The sequence below is a fragment of the Lathamus discolor genome, chromosome Z (genome assembly GCF_037157495.1).
Source record: "Lathamus discolor isolate bLatDis1 chromosome Z, bLatDis1.hap1, whole genome shotgun sequence".
Taxonomy (NCBI): Eukaryota; Metazoa; Chordata; class Aves; order Psittaciformes; family Psittacidae; genus Lathamus; species Lathamus discolor.
In genome coordinates, this window is record NC_088909.1 from 35117357 (window position 1) to 35138303 (window position 20947).

General features: G+C 40.3%; 2 protein-coding genes across 4 annotated transcripts; one reads left to right on the plus strand and one right to left on the minus strand.

Moving 5' to 3' along the window:
- Positions 1 to 930: 930 nt before the first annotated feature.
- RAD17 (RAD17 checkpoint clamp loader component) lies at positions 931 to 17259 on the minus strand. Of its 3 annotated transcripts, XM_065663523.1 has the most exons (16): positions 16831 to 17258; positions 14322 to 14600; positions 13112 to 13195; positions 12249 to 12405; positions 11609 to 11745; positions 10258 to 10310; positions 10043 to 10168; positions 9893 to 9962; positions 9144 to 9255; positions 8113 to 8310; positions 7028 to 7107; positions 6306 to 6452; positions 5709 to 5855; positions 4801 to 4921; positions 3431 to 3488; positions 931 to 1318 (listed from the first exon to the last, which is right to left on the minus strand). In XM_065663523.1, the coding sequence occupies exons 1-16, from the start codon at positions 16870 to 16872 to the stop codon at positions 1051 to 1053; spliced, it is 2079 nt and encodes a 692-aa protein (XP_065519595.1). In that variant the 5' UTR covers positions 16873 to 17258; the 3' UTR covers positions 931 to 1050. The 3 variants fall into 3 exon arrangements, with proteins under 3 accessions (XP_065519595.1, XP_065519596.1, XP_065519597.1); XM_065663524.1 differs by lacking the exon at positions 6306 to 6452 and having other exon boundaries at positions 16831 to 17259; XM_065663525.1 differs by lacking the exons at positions 13112 to 13195; positions 14322 to 14600; positions 16831 to 17258 and having other exon boundaries at positions 11609 to 11758; positions 12249 to 12336.
- Positions 17142 to 20261, plus strand: AK6 (adenylate kinase 6). The gene is made up of 5 exons (XM_065663526.1): positions 17142 to 17245; positions 18301 to 18393; positions 18703 to 18761; positions 18848 to 18993; positions 19135 to 20261. The coding sequence occupies exons 1-5, from the start codon at positions 17218 to 17220 to the stop codon at positions 19322 to 19324; spliced, it is 516 nt and encodes a 171-aa protein (XP_065519598.1). The 5' UTR covers positions 17142 to 17217; the 3' UTR covers positions 19325 to 20261.
- Positions 20262 to 20947: the final 686 nt, after the last annotated feature.

Here is a 20947-nt window from a genome sequence, read left to right on the forward strand (position 1 = left end):
ACAGCCAAAACCATTTTACCTTAGCTGTAGTGAGAATAGCTGTAACAGAAGAATAAGGGGTAAATTCCCCTCCTCAAAATTAAACAGCTACAGATGGAAAGACTACAACTGTCCCTCAAGAGGGTACAAAGCTGGACTTTTTCTTAGCAGCATTAATTCAAACGTCATGGTGGATAAGTACATATTTTTTTCTGCTCAACTTTAAGCAATACAGAAACTCAAATCTACATTACACATTCAGAGATGGTCACTTTGATTATTTTTTCTTACTCCTGTGGTATCATTAACCACCACAACATATTAGATTGTCCTGCACAGAGCAATCCCAGTTACAGATAAATGTTGACATGTTGAACAGTCTACCACAATGGGATTCTTCTTTTCCCTGACACAATGGCAATTTCAGGACAAAAACTGCACACTGCACCATTAACTTCCAACAGAATACAAAGGATGAGAAGGACTTATGCTTGACTGTTATACTTTCCCCTCCACAAGTTATGAAAATGTCTTTCAAAAAGGAATCTAGAATAATCTGGTGACTGTACACTTCAGTCTCTTTTTCTGAAGGGCCGAACTTCCAAACCACAATTTTTTTTTTTTTTTTTTTGTTTTGAAGGTATGAATTTTAATAAAACCTTCAAATGCTGACAAATTTTCAAACATGTACTCAGGAAACACACTGTACAATTGCAAAGCAAACTAAAAACATGTAAAAAATAAAAATAATTTCAGTGTGACACTGCTTATCTACAGTCTCAAAGTAATTTCAGTCATCAATCATTATTCTCTTTTTCAGTATAGGTTATTTCATGGCTCAGTAGAGGCAATGAGTAGCCTGTAATTCAGTACTCAGCTCAGGACTGATACTGCAAGGTTAAGAGGACACTGAAGAGAGCTGTCTCGATGCCGACACAGCACATTCAGGTAGGCTGGGAGGCCAAGCCTAGGTACCTAAAGCAGTATTGGGCAGACCATACTCTCTTTAGCAAAAGCCTCTCCAGCGTAGGAATTCATTCAAGGAAGTTAGTGGTCAGTACGGTGTTGTACTCAGTCACTATCGTATTCCTCTATTTGTAATTCGTCTTCCTCCATGACTGCTTGAGCTGCAACAGGCTGGGGCTGACTGCAAGGTAGTTCACTTCCACTGCACTGGCTAGAAGAGAGAGGGAATCCACCTGATTCATTCTCATCTATCGTGGTTTTCTCCACCTCTGCAGCCGCTTCCACAGCATGAGCATCAGCACCATCCCCCTCGGAGCTAACAAATAAGTCTGGTATCCCAGGATCTTTATCAGTAAGTGTTTCAAGCTTTAACCTGTAAAATTATCATTGCAATAGTCAGTTACCATGAGACAAAATGCCTGCACCTTCACACAGAAACTGCAAGAGAAAAGAGTGCCTGTGTACCACATGGGCCACCCCTTCTTCACTGGTGCTTAATAGCTTTCTCATTTTTCACCAGTAACACCCTCCATCAGTAATGTTAATTCTGCCCTACATAGCGACAGCAAAACACCAGATCCTGTTTGTGCTCCTTGGCTTCCCTAATACGTGTTGTTCCTTGAAACTGAACTTTTTGGTGACAGTGGTCTTCCTCAGCTTTCTTCACGAACCATGACCAATTAAGTTCCTGACAACAGCCCACAGTGTGTTAGACCCTTTCCAAGCAGAACTGAAATACTTCAGGACAGAATGCAACTTAACATGGAACAGGCAAATCAAAAATAAATATTAATAGAACAGAAAGGAAATCTCTTTGACTTCTCAATCTTTCTACCATCTCTGTATCAGCATGTTACCAATGTTCCTTTATTGTCTTTTCCACTCTACCCTGGAATAACAAAAACTTACACAGTTACTGACAAAAACTCATCCTGACACCAATCCCAGCTGATCAAACACTGTGCTCTCTCCTCAGTGCCAGCTTTCTCATTACAGTACCATTCCCAGTCCTACGAATGGGTATATAAATAATATTGCTAAATATAATAATATAGTAATATTATTACCATAGCATGATTACAGTGATATATAACTGTATTATAATATTAATAAATGAAAGATTCTTATTTCCATTGAAACAGCTGCACACAAGCTATTTTAATGACTGCTTAATAACACAAAAGAAATTATTTTCAATGAGGATTCCTGAAGGAAGCAAATGCTTACTAAAATACCTACATCTCTCTGTATTTCATTTCCAAAATAGTGGAGAGGTAAAAAAGGATCACCATGTTTTCAGGAGAAAATTACCTGTCAGATAAAACCTTAAGTGACACAAATCCAACTTATTAATACAGATACGAAGCACTGATCAATATTTAAAGGTGTGCTGCAGACAAAATGAATGGCAATTAATACAATTAATTTCTAAAGTTACAAACATTCTGGCTCAGACAAGGGAGACTGCAAATAGATACACCTGTTAGGGACACTGCTTTCTTCCCACCTAGCAACCAAAAGGCCTTTTAACACAACAGGGTGGTTCTTGGGTAATACAGCCTTCAGTTTACACACCAGTATTCCTTAGTTAAACTCAGACAGCCATTCCACAGTGACCAATATGGGATGTTTTGTCAGATGCTCTAACAAACTCCCATGATTCAGGGATGAAAGAGTTACTCTCATCCCAGCTGTGATCTCGATCCTTTACTAGAAACAGGCCAACACAACTAAAAGTGTTGATGAAGTGCAAAGATATCAAAGTGATAGAAATGTAACTCAGTTATTTAACATCTGGGACAGAGGAACTTCAGTGGCTAGTTTTATTAAAAATATGCATTCTAAAAGAAGGTTTAATCTTAATTAAGTCGTCCAGTAGGCAACATGAAAACCAGTGCTGCTATCTCAGAGGAAGCACTCATTAAAATATTTTGTAGTTCCATAGATATACAACAGTAAATATTCTCAAAGAAGTAAGAGTGACTCCCCGTTACGCTTTTCTTCTCATACCCCTAACACACATGTGAACACAGGATTTTCTGTGAAACGTCCAGATTAATGATTTATGTCACAATAAACAATAGGCAGAGCACCCTATACTCTGCATTAATTCAGTTTTATTCTCACATGAATGTTTTTGATTATTAAAATATATTTATTCAGATAATGCACTAGATTTGTCTAGACAGAGCTAGTATCTCATGCAACAGCAAAGAAAGCTAATGAAGGATTACAAGCAAGACTATAGTGAAAATGTGGCTATCAACACTGTAAGGATAAATAGATTTGAAGTGAAAAGGAGTTTAAACAAGCAAAATAAATTACCATCCTGCCAGTGAGGGATAATATCACATCACAGATGTGCATGGAAGATGTTTCTCTATGAAAGGGTTCTTTCCCTCAATATAGAGGGAAGGTGAGGAGAAAGGAAAAGGAGGAGGAGACAGTCTTACTTTCTTTAAGAAAAGACAGAGCTTCAGTTTACCTCCCAAGATGTCTTTTCAGTGGTAGCCTCCCAACATCCTGGATAAAAGCAATCTGAGCTAAAAAATAAAGAATCACCAGTATCACATTGGGTAGATAATAACACACATACAATCAAAACTACCAGAAAGTAAATAATGTGTAACTTCAATCCAGTATTCCGTATATACTTGCATTATTTTTGATACCAAAACACTGCACATGTGTTTATTTCTTGTCTCCAAATTCCTTATTCCCATAAAATAAAAACAAAATCCATTATGTTAATCAACTGTATTTATGATGCAGAGTTATTATTCCACAGGCCACAAAATTAATTCATCTCAGTGTTAAGGCCTTACCTAAGGTATGAAGCCTTTTAGTAGAAGTAATTAACATAGCATAAGCAACCCAGATGTCTAAACAGCAATTTTATGATTGTGTACCACAGAAAGTACATTTTTCCACATGAACTGTCTGCTACTGGATTACCTCAGGTTATACATTGTTTTAATGCACTGCAAACTTGGATTTTGTTCACTTTTTCTAGGAAAGGCTTTTGAAAGCCTTTTAAGTCTGCTGATGACACAGGAAAAGGATCAGTAAGCAGTGCAGATCTAGTTAAAATTGCCTACTAGGTTTCCAAAAGTCTTCTCACCAAATCTTCTATTGGATTTAAAAGAAGCCTTAAGCCTAAGAGAACCCCTTCATTAATAAAGTTTGAGAAGCAATTAATTAATACAAAGTGGGGAGAGGGTACAGGGTTAACACTTAACGCCTGCAATGGAAAAAAAGTGCCAATACAGTTCCGCAAAGATCTGTACTAGGACCTTGGCTATTCAATACATTCTTAAATAGAACCCTGTGAAAAAAAAGGATGAAGAGCAAGATTAGCAGTCTTCTGATTTCACCCAAGTTAGACAAGCTAGTAAGCATCTGGGCAGACAGAAAAGCTGTGCAACAATCTGAAGAGACTGAGTGAGAAGGCAACAGCGTGAAATTCAAAACTACAAATACCAGAAATCCATGCAGAAAAAGTGAAAAATTGTTTCAAATACTGCAACATGAGGACCTCATCTTACACATTTAAAAAGCCTCATACAGGTCTCACTTCTGCCAAGAGAGATACTTATTTGAATTATTTCGGTTACATTAAGCTTTTACAATGTTCTTCATACTGTTTCAAACCCAGCAGGGTAGCTTGAATTTTGGCTGTGCTACCGGAAACCTTTTGGGGTATCACTTACACGCATTTACCATAAGTATTTTCTTAACTGAGGCAAAAGCACAGATAGTATTGACATATGGAGTTACAAAATTGCACCATATGCTTCAGTTACCAAAAAGAAGTAAAAAAGAAGAGTCCAAGATTAAAAGTTACACTCAATTTACCTTGATTTCTCATTGGATTTGCTAACATAGCAAGATAAGGCAATAGCTCAGTCTGAAGACACTCGGGTGGTAAACAGAAGCTTGAAAAGAGAGATTTTGCAGCAAGGCAATTTTCGTGATACTGTAAGAATTAGGAGGAAAAGAAACACAAGTAAAAAACTGGTACATAATCATTAATGTAAATATTCTCTACCACAAAAGGCAGACTTGCTCCTTGCCTGCTGGATGACTACACACAGGCTACTGAAAAATAAGATGACAGAAAAAGGATAAGCCATTAGAGTTAACATACACAGATCCTAAAAAATGGTGACATCCTTCACTGTTGCCTTTTAAAATTAAATTCTGGAAATTAAAATTTCCAGAAAATATTTCTCTTTTGATTAGAGAATCCTCCACCCACCCAGGCCAATATTTCTTGCCAGATACAGCAAGCATCACTTGAAATGTAAAAAATTGTCAAGAGCTTTGGCATCTCATGAACAGTCTATTTCTGATAAACGCGAGCCAGCAGCAATTTCTGAAACTTACACAACAGTTTAATACGATTTAAACTGCACAAAACCTTTAAACCAACTTCTAGGAATATTTAGGATTAAGATTAGTAATTAAGATTAGTAACTAAGATTAATAATTAATTTAGGATTAAGACTCTCCCAGCAGTGAGCCAACTTGGACACTTGAATCAGACTTTGTCAGAGGCGTCCAACTGATTTATCCATTAAAGGAGTAATAAAAATGTAACTCTTCAACCAAGAGCTTTTTAGAAGTGGCTCATCTCAAAACAGCATTTTTGAGCAAATACCATCAACATCACTCAACTGTCATCCCCTTCAAAAAATAAAACTAAACAATAATTAAAAACACCCCCACCCCCCCCCGAAAAAACCAAAAAACTAATAATTTACCTTTTTATTGATAAGGAACCACTGGGGTTTATGTAAAGGCCGGAACCCCATCCCTCCTTGGTGATGGGCAAAGGCTCTGGACATATTTGAATGTATCACCCCTCGGGTGGCCACAGATGCACTGTATTTTTCCATCACAAGCCGTGTCTATGACGGAAATCAGGCATAATGTGAACAGTGTTTCTCATGTGAATCACAACACACTCTGTAATTGCAGGGACACAACAGGCACAGAATTTGTTGAGATTACTGTGAAATTTTACTCAAAGCAGCTGACCGAAAAAGCAGTTCAGTTCCATCAAGGAAAAGACATATATGCTGCAGAACATTTTTACAGCAAATATATTCTAATAAAAATACTTTGTGGAGTATTTTGCAAACACTGTAGCCTGCCATAATAAAATACTGACAGATGCTGGACAAAAAGTTGGACCTGCATCTCTTCTATAGTTGATTTACTTCAGCATTCATTAACAACTCACTGTAATCTATGCTGCAAGCGGGAAACAAACATTCATAAACACTTAGAGAAAAGTCTAGGAAATCAATGTTAAGAGTATTAAAAAAAACATGTGTGTATAAAAAGGTGACACTTACACTCCAGTTACTACAAAGGACATCAGCGGTGCTTAAGTATTCACTGGCTCTCACTACATCATCTATATCAGAAAAAAAGTCTACATAGTTCTGGTGAAGGTATAAATTAAACATGCTTCCTGACATGTGTGATTTTTCCACAATATCCTATTAGGAAACAAAAAACAAAAGAAAAAGTTCCAAGTTTTACGTGCGCATCCAGTAAGAGATACAACGCATTCGGATGGTTCAGGAGCTGGCATACATGGTCTACAAAGTGATGCTTATATAGAAAAGGAAGGCTGGCTTGCTCCCAGAGAGAACTAAAGGAGGGACACAGGGGCAGAAGCCATTACTGTGTTCAACTCTCTTAATGGGTGGTAATAGAAAGGTGCACTCCTATTGACAAAGCACGGTGAAAAAATGCGAGCTAAATCACAGGCTGCAGCAAGCACAAGTCCACTTTCCACCTCAAGTTCATCAGTGAAGTGAGAGTCTCCATTCTTAGAGATCCTCAAAACTCAACAATCCAAGTTCCTGGGAATCTACTCTTTATTTGAATTTAGCCTCCAGAGGTCTCTTCCACATTAATTATTCTGTAACTTGGACAGACTGAATACACATATACTGAAATCAGTGACAAAACCCCTGCGCTTAAGAATTTGCATCAACTGCTTAAGAGTTTATTTTGTTTGGGTTTTTTTTCAAACCAAAGCGGAATCAAGTAGCTATTACAGACGTACCTCAGGCTGAATAAGCAAGGTGTCCCGACGGTATTCTGATAAGTGAGAAGGCAGCTGAGGGAATTCTGACACCGGTTCTCCTGCAAAGGATTTTACAATCTTTTTAGTCTTTCAGTATCAGAAATGTTGCTACATTTCCGCACATAATCAAAAAAGCCAGAAGACACACATTTCAAGTTAAATATTCAAAGTTAGAATAAAAGTTAAACAGGAGCAAGAACAGACTACTGAACAGCAGTTTTCACATAAATGAGCATCACTTTCAGCTACTGTCAATTCTACCAGCTGATTTTAGAACTAACACTGTGAATCATCACTGAAATGTGGAGAACCAGTGGTTTTAGGGATCCTGATTTAGCCAAGTGCAGATAGTACTAGTTTAATACATAGCAAATACTTATGATTTATAGTTTTAATGTTAAAAAACCAGTACTGAACCACGCAGAGGGAGCAGGTTGTTTCTGTAAATTTACAGAACCTGGTGTAGAAAAAGTAGAACTTTCAGTAGTAGTAAGGTGGAATGTAGTTTGGAGAGGTGGAAAGGGAGATACAGTACCACAAGGTGGAAGAGGTTTTCAGGTCAGAATGCACAGAGCATGAATGTCTGTTAACGGGAAATAAAGAGCCAAGATAAAAAGTACGGAGAACAAGAGAGCAGATGCACAAATAGTGGAGGCAGTAGCCATGAGACTGCAGGGCTGATCTGTGTTTAGGAATACAGACAAGTACAGAATGTAGCAGTACATGTATTTCTGCACAAAGGCAAAAACTGCTTTTGTACAAAGCAACAAATGTACTGGCTATGTATCCGGCTTTGCATGCATGACAGCACATGGAACTAATGCGACTAGAGCTATGCAATTTTATTACACACGTCATACAACTTAATGAAACATTCATTTACCTAATAAATACAGACAGGTGCAATCTCAGTGACCACAAACTGTTATTCCTGGTGGTATACTGTTATTAATGACCAAAGACAGAAACTGGAGGTCACTGTAAGCCTTACTTTAGCAAAGGTAGTTCCTAGCACCCGACATGCTTTGCCCAAGGAAAGGAAGAGCAAGTCAAAGTTTTCTTACTTTTGCAGTAAATTATCTTCCCCAGAGCATGGAAAAGAAAAATAGAAGCATCTTTGCCACCAATAGCTTGTATCTCCTGGTCTTCTGAAGTATCAGCTTTACTTTTCTTTCTTACTTTAGATACCGCTGGCGCTGCTTCACATTTTACCATGGAGCTCCTTTCCTTCTTCAACCAAAACTCTTTCTCCAGTGAGTAGTCTACCAATAAAAACAAAAATACAATCAGGATAAAGTATACAATCCAAACATAATTCCTATTCTTAAACTACATCAATACACACGTAGCTGTTGTGGTTTAGCCCCAGATGGCAACTAAGCACCATAGAGCACCTCACTCACTCCCCCACCAGTTTCATAATTGAAATAACATAGTAACAATACTATAAGAAATTGTAATTAAAAAAATAACGAAAGAGAGAGAAATAAAACCTGAGAAAAACAAGAGATGCAAATTAAAAGCAACTGCTCACCACCAACTCACTTATGCTCAGCCTGCTCCTGAGCAGCAGCCCCCAGCCAGCTTTCCTCCTGAGTTTTATGCTGAGCATGAGCATGCTATTGTCTAGAATATCCCTTGGGCCACTTGGGGTCAACTGTCCTGACTGTGTCCAGCTTCTTGTGCCCTTACTGGCAGGGCAGCATGAGAAGCTGAAAAGCCCTTGACTTAGTGTAAGCCCTGCTCAGCATCATTGTGTTATCAGCATTGTTCTCAGACTAAAGCCAAAACACAGCACTGCACCAGCTACTAGGAAGACAATTAACTACATCCCAGCCAAAACCAGGACAGCAGCAGATGGCCCTCAGCTTTTAGACAACATGCAACAGTCATGATACGGAATGCTTTCAGCTTAATAAAATAACCCTCTCCCACACACACACAGAAGTACAAAACCTTTGTGTATTTTATTCCTGCTCCACAGCAGCATATAAAAAATATTTTACATAGCTCACCTAGCTGTGCTGCAACAGTGAACAGAATGCCTTTACAGCAGAAGTGGTCAGAATGTCTTAAGAAAATCACAGGCATTTACCTTTCATAGAAGAAAACTGAAGACTGTTTATTGCACTTCTTATATCACCTGAACAACCTCTGCAAAGCAACTCCAGAGAAGTTCTGTCAAGAGCAAAATTCTTTTCTCTCTTCTACAAATAAGAAGCAACATTCAAAGTAGTAAGATAAAGTAGGACAAGGAGCATTTGAATATTACCCTGGCTGTGGGGATCTAGCTCTGATAGACACCATAAATAGACTACATGAGCATCCACCATGTGCTCAAAACACATACTACTGTTAACTTTAAAACTTTCAGTCCGTTTAAGCACATCTCCACATTTTATACAGCATACTGCAGAGAATAAAGCACACAATTCTTTGCAAGGTGTCACTCAATATTAGACTTGGTTGCAATGACAACAGGTCGGGAATAATACAGGACTTGTGCTCATGACCTCTTCTCGCCTTGCTGGATACAATAAAATTACTTCTGCTCCTATTATTTGTTTCATATATATACAGCTTCTGTAAAAGACAGGAGACTCTTCAGCAGTAACTTCGAAGACTTAGACCACAGATCAAGTGGAACTGATCTCAAAACCAAGACATCTTTCAGTTTGTTCCCTGTTTTCTGTTGGGGAGACTGGTGAGGGTTTTTTGGGGGTGTGGGGCTCTGCTATCAAAGATCAAACAAATATACCAACAAAGATAAATAACATTTCAGATGTAAAAGCCTGAAATCTTCTAGCGCAAGCACTGCACAAGTTATCAGTTTTGATGACTTACCAAGCTGGCTTCTGTTGCAGCAATTCGATTAAGAACTTTCATCATATTTGTTGTTGCAACAGGCTTGAAACTGTTGGATTTCATTAAAAAAACTTAGTTTCTGACTTCTCATTAATTTCAATCAAGTTTTAATGAGAAAAAAGATCTTACCTAATAGTGGATATACACAACTCCTCTAGAATGTCCACTGGGAATAGTAACCTCTGCTTGCTGTCTCCACTGAAGTTGTCTGATATAATAAATATGAGTGGACATCTACTCATACGAACAAATCTCCTAAAATGAGAGATAAGTATGGTTAGAATCAAACTCCAGTTTACTGTGAGTGGGTGAAGCTAATCCTTAAAACCTCATTTGCAACTGACCTGAGAATTTCATGTAGGCTGCTAGGCTCTCGATAGAATTGGTTAGGTAGGTCCTATTCAAAACAAAAGAACTGCTGTCATTACATTAGATGTAAATATTCTCTCCCATAGACTGTTACGGCACGTCACTTGCTACATGTATTTTATTCCTAGTTAGCTACTTCACAACTAAATTTGCATGTGACTAACACTGAAGATAACCAGGTAAAAAAATAAGGAAAAAAAAACCCTATAGTATAGCATTTCCTTCTTTTGTTATGGAAAAGAATTATTTAAAGAATCATATCACAGACCAGTTTGGCCTGGAAGCTCATACAGTTCCAATCCCCTGCCACAGGCAGGGACATCTTCTACTAGACCAGGTTGCTCCAAGCCCCATACAACCTGGCCTTGAGCACTGCCAGGGATGAGGCAGCCACAGCTTCTCTGGGCAAGCTGTGCCAGGGCCTCACCGCCCTCACAGGAAAAACAAACGAAACAAAAAACCCCACCAAACTATAAAAAGGTAAACATTTTCTTTCTGTCCTTGTTTCTTAAGAAACAGCCTTGGGTGTCTATGTAGCCTGCTAGACTGAGTTTTACACAGAAAATAAACATCCAGGTTAGCATGTCCACCAATGAAGAGTGCAGGATATGATATTGATACATGAAAGTGACTTTATGCTGTCACAGAAAAACATGCCTCCTAAATTCTACAGTGTGTCACATCACTCAGCTAGAATTTTTTCCTCCTCTATTCTTTCTCTTGAAATTTTACAGACTTGGCTATCATAAAATTCCTTTATCAAAAAAAAAAAAAAAAAAAAGCCATTGAAACACACTTGTGAACAAGTAAAAGTCACATCTTCTCCTTTATCTCGCATTATGGCTTACGAACCCCCAGACTTCATATCTCTGCCCTAAATAATGTCCCCTATACAAGGCCAGGAAGGCTGAATTTAAAATGCTTTCTATTGTGTTAATTCTTGCACATCTTCTGTACTCTCCTGGATCCTTAAATAACAGGAATAGTGAGAGGTTTTTTCCCCTTCTTCCTGTCTATACACATACATATTCCTAGAAGGCTAATCATACAGAAACATGGGTATGACTTCTGAAAATTGTTTTGGTCTACGTTTTGATATAATCTTATTTCTGTGTAGAAACTAGTCTCCAGTTTCTGCCTATTAGTTTATACTTAGGCTTGGTTCTAGACTGCTGTAGAAACTTAAGAAGTAATAAAAAAGCTCATCTGCAGTAACAGCAGACTAACTTCTGACAACCCCAACCCACCAACTGAAGCTAGTTAGCATGTCAATGTTACAATAAAAGCTACTGTTTTCAAAATAAGATTTCACAAGTTTTCACTTACTTCAATGAGAATAAGCTTTTTATCATTTTCTGAGGACTCCCCAAGCATCTGCAGTTTGTTATACTTATTTGCTCTTAATAGAAAATCTTGAAAGACATCTGCCTGTGCCTGACTCGGAAACGTATGAAAATTTGAGTCTGAAAAAGAAAACTAATTAAAAATATGTATTCTGTATTATACCAAGTAGAATATAAATACCCACAAGAACTGATACCACTCATGGTATTTTCTGACAGCAGCCACTGAATACCAGCAGGCAAGCCCTTTGGCAAACACATGGCAAAACCAGAAGTTTTAAAGAGTAGAATTCAGTTGAGGGCACGCATGAAGCCAGACTTAGCTGTTGTGGCTCAAATGATATCCAGGCTACTACATAGCTCTCTATACTGATCTGAACTGCAAACTGTTTTGGAGTAAACATTGTAAAAAAAAACCAAAACAACTAAATCGCTTTTCAGCTAAGAGCAGAAAAAAGATTCTTATTAAACATTAAGGATATGGCTCACATGGCTGTGACCTTATTGGTGACAGACACAAAAGAATAAAAAAAAAAAAAAACAAAAACAAAAAAACCCACACAATACAAAAATAACTGGAAGGGCAAAGAAAAAAAGGGCAAAGAAAAAAGCAAAATACATACCATGGCCGAACATATTTCTTAAGTCTTCTTTTGTGAAGTCTGAAGATATTGGATTGATCCATTCTTGCACCTGAACACCAAGATCTTTTGCTAATATTTGTATTGTTGCAGTCTTTCCACAACCAGGAGGACCAGTCAGCAGTAAAACAGAGCCACCCTGTCACGGGGAGGGGGAAGGAGTGGGGAAAAAAAATCCAAAACACGATATATAAAGACTGAAAATTGGCTGAAGATAAATATTAGTTGGATTTCTTCTTTAATTTCTGTAGTAACGATTCTCTTTTCCCAATAAAAACAGAGCTAAATATTTTGTATTATTAATTTACCTGTTGGGTTTTCAGAGCTAGACTCAAACTCTGAAAGCCTTGCTCTTAGTTTTTAATGCATCTGTTTAGTTAACTGCACACCATGTAGACTAAAAACATTATACACCAAACTGCAGAATCAGGTCTGAAACACACTAGGCAAGACTGGCAAATTATGCTTGTGTATAGGAATGCCTCTTATCAATCACAAGGTTAAAAACTTTCTATTATATCATGTCTGTGCAACTGGGAATTTCTCAAGATACTTAAAATTAATCTGTGGAAGACAAAACACAATTACAAGCACAAACAGCAAAGGTGTGAACTGACTTGATCCTAGAAAACTATTTCTGAGCAAAACCAGAATCCACCTGTTGGCAGCATAAGCCCAAAACAAATCTACAAGCTCTAATCTATGTCCTTACCAGATTTCTTACAGGTAGTGATTATGTACGTATTGCATTGTAAGGTGAGTTTTTCCTCTGAAATTAAAATAAAATTGAATCCAGCTCATTTGTATGGGTTTATAACCCTAGATGCTAGTTTCAGCAGTATTACCTGCTTTGGCTGCCTCTGTAATACGTGTATTTTCAACCAGGCTTCAACTTCTTCAATCTTCTTTTTTTGCACAGCAAGGTCATTCTAAAACAAGATTAAAATATACTGAGTGCATATACACACCTGCTGGTTTCCAAGACTGTAAAAATGAGGTTCAAAAACAGAATATATGCTGACTGGAATATTAACAGACATGCATAAGCATAAGCATATGAAACTGGAACATACTACATAGAAATAAGTGGAACAGTTAAGAATAATCATTTCAGCCTGTTTCATCCAACAACCAATTTTCTATCTGTTGGGAAATAATTAATTATTTATTATTCCTAAAGTAACATTACGATCTTGGCTGTTTGTGCCAGTATGCCTTATACCTATTTGCTGGAAGTGGTACTTTTTAGGTTCTACCGACTCCAATACTACATAGCTTTTCTGAACTTCTGCAGATCTCATGCAACTTACTCATCTTCTAGCCTTGCAACTCAATTCCTCTCCAGAAATGAGATATTAAATATCTAAATATACAATAGAAGTACTATACTAACTTATTTACATCAACCAGAACTCAAAACTAAGACACATTTATCTTACATGCTAACATCTTCGAAACACACTGTGAAAAAGCTGTTTCAAGAGCAGAACCAGTGAAGACAGGTTTACTACAGGTTTGAGTCTTTTCTCCTTGAAGTCCTAAGGTACCACAGTGCCCACACCCTCTAAGTTATGTACAAGATGCATCAAGCAAACAGTAGATAGCAGAAACTACAGTCAGTCAAGTACTCTGAACATACTAATGGACTGGCTACCTGCTGCCCAGTAACACTCAAGATGATTTCTGTTATCTCTCCCATAATGAGTGCACTGACTCAGTTATCTCCTCTTTCTTTAGCTGCTGATTTCCCTAGTACTTGGAGCTGTGACATTCAGCTGAAATTCAGAAACAGGTTCAGAAGTTCAAGAACAGATTGACAGGAAACACCTCATCAGTAGCTTTATATCCTCAGGAAGCCTGAGAAAAATGCATTTCCTATAGCTAAATACCTCACTAAAATCTTACCTACAGGCAGTAAATAAATCAAACTAGTACTTCGCTGCTCTAGTAAAACAGGATATACCTAGCACCTGCCCAACACAGATGATGAGCAGAAGCACAACAGGTCACACTGTAATGTTACTACTACATCAGCATTTAGATTAACTCTCACACCTGAGTTTCAGGTTTGTATCTATCTACCCATGGTTCATCTTGAGATTGGCTCCGGTTTTGTCTGGACTTGTTACGATGTAGATCTACTGAAGATGACTTTGCTCTTTTTCTGGGCAGAACTTTGCTTCTTCTGCTTTCTGTCACAGAAGACACGTCTTTCTGCTGTGGCTGCTGGTTTCTACTGGAGTTGTCTTCTAGTGGCTTCACAGGAACGGTACTGGGGGAAATACTTGTGTTTCCTAAGAAGTCACCAAATGAATGCGCCAACCAATCTGACACCTGGTAAAATACAAATGTTTTGCTTCAATGTAGCACTCTCCTTAATTTGGTACAGCTGTCTCTACAAAATTGGAGATTTTTATCAAGCATATATAAGAATACGTCATACATGTAAAGAACTTCATTAAAATTGGAGGCTGGAACTGGATGACCTTTAAGGTCCCTTCCAACCCAAACCATTCTATGATTCTATGGCTAACTCCTAGTTAGCCACAAACCTGGGCAGTTAAGCTTTTTGAATGTGCCAATTACACACTTCTTTAATATTAAAAACCTTACACACTGGTATTTTGCAGCAAATCAACAAATCTGAACAAGCTGAAAATTCTGAAAACACGAGTTCAAACTAAACAATTAAAACTCTCATAAGAATGAAAAAGTAGTATAGGCTTATTTATATCCTTTTTATATTAAGGTCATATTCACGTTGTATATCCTCTGCCCCTCATGCTTTTGCATGTGGCATTTACTTTTTTCTTTTTATAACATTGACAATGCAGACATTAGTGTTTAGATGTTAGAAATAGACAGCAGAAAGCCATTAGCTGGGCAGCGCAGTAAAATCAAACATTTCATTTGCTTATGAGGAAATGGTATGAGGAATCCCGAATCAGACTGCCACTCAGAAGTCTGTCTGATGGTGACAAGAAACAAAACTGCTAGCAGCACCAATGTTTAATTTAAGATTTAGAAATACCCTGTCAGGATGGGTGTACAAACTTAAACCCAGAGCTACTTTTCAGCCTATCTATGGTCCCAAAAATATTATCACAATGATCACAGGCTCTCTGCTGCTAACAACCATTTAGCATAGAACCTGTAAAAGATGACATGCCAAAACCAAGCTCTGTGAAAACAAGAGCAAGAGAACAGAGATGCTGTCTCCAAAAACGTCTATGAATGTTCTGCAATTTACATGTAAGAATTAATCAAACAGTCCATTACCAGACAATGGAGTATTTGAGGGCAAGAATCACAAAATCAGCTACGTTGGAAAATACCTTTAAGATCATCAAGTCCAACTATTGCCTCAACACTACCAAGGCCACCACTAAACCATGCTCTTAAGGGCCTCATCTACAGAGTTTTTGAACACTTCCACTACTGCCCTAGGCAGCCTGTTTCAATGCCTGACCCCTTCTGGGGAAGAAACTAAACCTAATATCCTGTCTAAAAATCCCCTGGGGCAGCTTGAGCCCGTTTCCTCTTGTCCTATCCCTTGTTCCTTGGGAGAAGAAACCAGCAACCTCCTGGCTCCATCCGCCTTTCAGGCGGTTGTAGAGAGCAATAAGGTCCCCCCTGAGCCTTCTTTTCTCCAGACTAAACCCAAGTTCCTTCAGCCATTCCCCATCACACTTGTGCTCCAGGCCCCTCACCAGCTCCATTGCCCTTCTCTGGACCCACTCCAGCACCTCAATGTCTCTCTCATAGTGAGGAGCTCAGAACTGACCACAGGATTCAAGGTGCAGCCTCACCAGTACCCAGTACCGGGTGATGATCACTGCCCTGCGTCCTGCTGACCACACTATTGCTGATACAGGCCAGGATGCGTTGGTCTTCTTGGCTACCTGGGCACAAGCTGGCTCATGTTCAACTCCATCAATTGGTACACCCAAGTCCTTTTCTACGGAGCAGCTTCCCAGCCTCTCTTCCCCAAGCCTGGAGCATTGCATGGGGTTGTTGTGGCTCAAGAGCAGGACCTGGCACTGAGCCTTGTTGAATCTCACAGCACTGGTCACAGCCCATCGATCCAGCCTGTCCAGATCTCTCTGCAGAGCCTTCCTACTCTCTAGATCAATACTCCTGGCTCTAACCCTAGCAGTGTTCAAAGCCAGGCTGGATGGGGCTTGAAGCAACGTGGTCTAGTGGAAGGTGTTCCTGCCTGTGGAAGGGGTTTGGAACTGGATGAGCTTTAAAGTCCCTTCCAACCCAAACTAGTCTGTAATTCTATGATTCTACAAAGAGCACCAACAACTGAGCCCGCTTGCTCTTAACATTATTCAGACAAAACCTATTTTTAGTTGAATTTGCATATTTACAAGGAGGCTGGTAACCTCCTGTGAGGGAGTTACCTTTTCATGCATGGCAGTAGTAAAAAAATAACACCTTATACATTAAAATAAACCAAAAAACTCACACAGCTGAAAAGGAACTGCCCAAAGAAAGACTATGGGATAATTACCGGGCCTAAAATCACCGCTACTCCCCACCTCTCTCCCCCTAGGCCTACCTCAGCCGGCACCGTCTGTTTTCCCGAGGAGCTTCCAGACATCCTCAGCCCGACCGGCGCCGATCAGCCTAGTCGGAAGCCCTGCGACCAGCCGGGCCTGAGGGGACAAGCCCACCCAGGGGCGGCCTCAAAGGAAAACCCCCCTCCGGAGCAGCCTGAGACCGACGCCGACAGCCGACCAGAATACAACACACCACCCACAGGCCTCCCAGGGGCCCTTCTGCACAGGCGGCCTTTAGCTGTTCTCGCTGCGCCTGCCTGCCTGTCCAAGCCGCCCAACCCCTCGGGCAGAGCGAGTGACGCCATCAGGGGGCGGCGGCTCAGTGAAGGCCCCCGTTCACGTGTCTCCTAGGCGACCAGTGCCTGCCGCAGGTGTGGAGCGCTAGCATGAGGAGACCTAACTTGCTGTTGACAGGTGCGCGGCACCGGCACCGGCACCGGCACCGGCGGTGGGGTGGGGAGGGGAGGGGTGGGGTGGGGAGGGGAGGGGTGGGGTGGGGTGGGGAGGGGTGGGGTGGGGAAGGGAAGGGGAAGGAAGGGGTGGGGAGGGGTGGGGAAGGGAGGGGAGGGGTGGGGAGGGGAGGGGAGGAGAGGGGAAAAGGAGAGGAGATGAGGGGACGGGAGGGGTGGGGTGGGGAAGAGAGGGGAGGGGTGGGGAAGGGAGGGGTGGGGTGGGGAGGGGAAAGGGGAGGGGAAAGGGGAGGGGAGGGGAAAGGGGAGGGGAGAAGTGGGGCAGGGTGGGGTGAGGAAGGGAGGGGAGGGGAGGGGAGGGGAGGGGAGGGCTGGGCTGGGCTGGGCTGGGCTGGGCTGGGCTGGGCTGGGCTGGGCTGGGCTGGGCTGGGCTGGGCTGGCGCTGAGACGCCCCATCAGTCTCTACCCATGATCTGGAGTGTGAGGTCCCTGCGGAGCAGCAGCTGAGCTGCGCTGAGTGGCAACTTAAGGTTTCCCGTGTTGGGTCAGGCTTTAAATGAAACAAGGTTTACTGACAGAGGGGATGTTGAGATGAGATCTGAGGAAGAAGTTCCTCCCTGTGAGGGTGGTGAGGCCCTGGCGCAGGGTGCCCAGAGAAGCTGTGGCTGCCCCATCCCTGGCAGTGTTCAAGGTCAGGCTGGATGGGGCTTGGAGCAACGTGGTCTAGTGGAAGGTGTCCCTGCCTGTGGCCGGGGTTGGAGCTGAGTGAGCTTTAAGGTCCTTTCCAACCCAAACCAGTCTGGGATTCTGTGATCATCCTGATTAGAATAAAACTTTTGCACAAATTGAGACTTTTCTTCATAGTTCTGTCCTTTTTATTTTCATCTCCGGACATTGCTCATATTTGCATTTCCTCATCGTGCAGGGTTTTGCCCCCTTTTTCTTATACAAACTTACCAGCATTGACTGAAAAAGCTTCCTTTTAGATGCCATAGAAGGTTATCTGAAGAGGACTTACATGCTTTTCTCCTACTGTTTTACATGGGGTTGTGTCTTTAGGTACTCCAGGTGTTGGGAAAACCACACTCGGAAAAGAGCTGGCGTCAAGAACAGGGATGACCTATGTTAATGTGGGTGACATGGCAAAAGATGGTAGGCCATATTACCAATATAATTCATCAAAGGACTTAAGATATTTTTGCTTTGTACAGTTTGCAGTGCATGCATTATGTATTAAGTGAAATGGAAATGAATTTGCTTTAACAGAAATGCTTTTGGTGGCATAGGGTAAAAAGCATTTATGTGACTGTGGCACACTTTGTATTAAGTAACAACAAACTTCTCCTTTTATGGATTTGCTCTGAACACTGTCCATTGTTTGCATCCTCCTGAAATAAACATAACTACAAAAATAATAACTGCTGTTACTTCACAAACTTCCACAAATTCTTTTTGCTGCAGGAGAACTGTATGAAGGTTTTGATGAGGAGTATGACTGTCCGATTTTGGATGAAGACAGAGTAAGCCCAACTTCTAAAACTGTCATGCTTGTACTTTGACTTTCTGTAATTTCAGGTAAACTTGCCTGTGTTTGTTTCTTTTGCAGGTAATAGATGAGCTAGAAGATAAAATGAGTGAGGGTGGAGTTATTGTTGATTATCATGGCTGTGATTTCTTCCCTGAACGCTGGTTTCATATGGTGTTTGTACTTCGTACAGAAAATTCATTTCTCTATGACAGACTTGAAAGCAGGTATGTCAGTGGATAAATAAGGACAAAGAACTGTTGTGTGACCTCATAAAAGATTTTTTTAGGGTATAAATTACTGATTCTCTATGGAATACTTTATAGTTATCAATATGTCTAACACTGTCTCTTGGTGTTGTTTTTAAGGGGGTATAAAGGGAAAAAGCTGCAAGACAACCTTCAGTGTGAAATTTTTCAGACGCTTTATGAGGAAGCTCTGTTGTCATATAGAAAGGAAATTGTACACCAGTTACACAGCAATACTCCCGAAGACCTGGAGAGAAATTTGGATCAGATTATGCAATGGATTGACCAATGGATGAAAGACAACAATTGACATTTGGTGCAAAAGAACTCTGCTGGATCTCTTCTGGGGGTGAGGGGTGTTAATATTTGACAATCGTAATTCTTGTATGATACATTAAAATTAACTTTATTGTTATTTTGCATGGTTGGGGACCAGATAAAAGCTCGGAAGGCTGAAGGCTTTGAACAGCCTCTGGGGGAGGCATACAGGAAAACTGACAAAGTGAAAATTCTGCAGTCAAAGTCACAGTTGCCTTAGTAGCAGGAACTAGGTTCAATAATTAAGAATTTCTTTGAGCTTGCAAATAAAACCAGGCCTCCTCCCCCAGGATCCCCAAGAAAACTGTAGTCCTGATAACTGATGGCAGTTGAGGAGCTTTATACCAAATTTTGATTTCTGAAACAGTATCCTGAAAAGGGGTTAGTATGTTTCTGAACTGTTAGACTAAAACCTGCTGTACTCTACTGCATTCATGAATATGTGGAGGCTAACATGGAGTGAGGTCTGTATGATAAAGTTTAAGGAGGGTGCTTTTGTTTGGAGGGAAGAGACATGACTTGGTAAGGGTGATACTTTAAAGTCATTACACAAAACTTCGGGAATTACTTACACTGTAAGGAATCATCAGCTATATCTGCACTGGAGTGGTGTATTAAACAATAAGTTTTATTTCTCTGTTTCCTCTCTGTATCACCCGCCCCTATCATATTTATCATTGTAAGTTTATCACGGAAATACTTGGTGGGAATAACAAACCTCCTGCAATCCAAAACATGGTTACACTTAAGATACTTGCAGCTATCTGTTCTCAGTGCTTGTAAAGCCTGGGTCCTGGAAGAGCATGAAATAACCTTTCTTACTGATAATGTGGATTGTAAAGCCTCATGAAAGATTCTGTAGAAAGTGCTTGCTAATTAACTTTTTATATGCATGAGTCTGGATAATAAAACTCTTACTACCTTGAAAATTTCTATGGTAAAGGGTACTGTGGTTACGTGTTCTATTTTGATTCCAAATTTGGTAGAGGTTTTTTTGGGGTGGTTTTGTTTTGGTTTTTTGGGTTGTTGGGTTTTTTTTTTTTTTTTTTGGTGAGACTTAACAGAGGAATACCACATCAGCAATTTGACATTCATGTAAACTGAAATGCTGAAATGGTGAAAAATGTGGATTTCCTTGCAGAATTGAGACCAAATGTTGTAAAGATGCAAACATGCATGTGCTGCTTTCAGGGGTACTGTGAGACCAGGTGAAGGGTGATCTAAGGCATGGAGGTGTACTGGGCAACATTGACTTCTAAATGTGCTTCGAATGGCCACATCCTGCGCAGCAAAGTCATGTACCTAAACGCTATTGGGTTGGAGGGGAAGCTGTTGGTGAAGTACAGACCTTCTACACCATAACCACCACTCCCTCTGTTGTGAAAATGTGGGCTTGTTCACCTGGAGTGCAACAAGCAAATCTCAAACACAGAGTCAAGATATTTTTTAACTCATATTTGCACAGAGATGGGTGCTGGGGGACGGGTACACAAAGTCAGCACACCATCAGTCTGCCAGCTGTCCCTTGTAAGACATTTCAAAAGGTGGTAATTGGTATTTTCTGTATAGGTAACACCCTGTATCTCCAGCCATTTGCTCTTGCATTCTCTCCTTT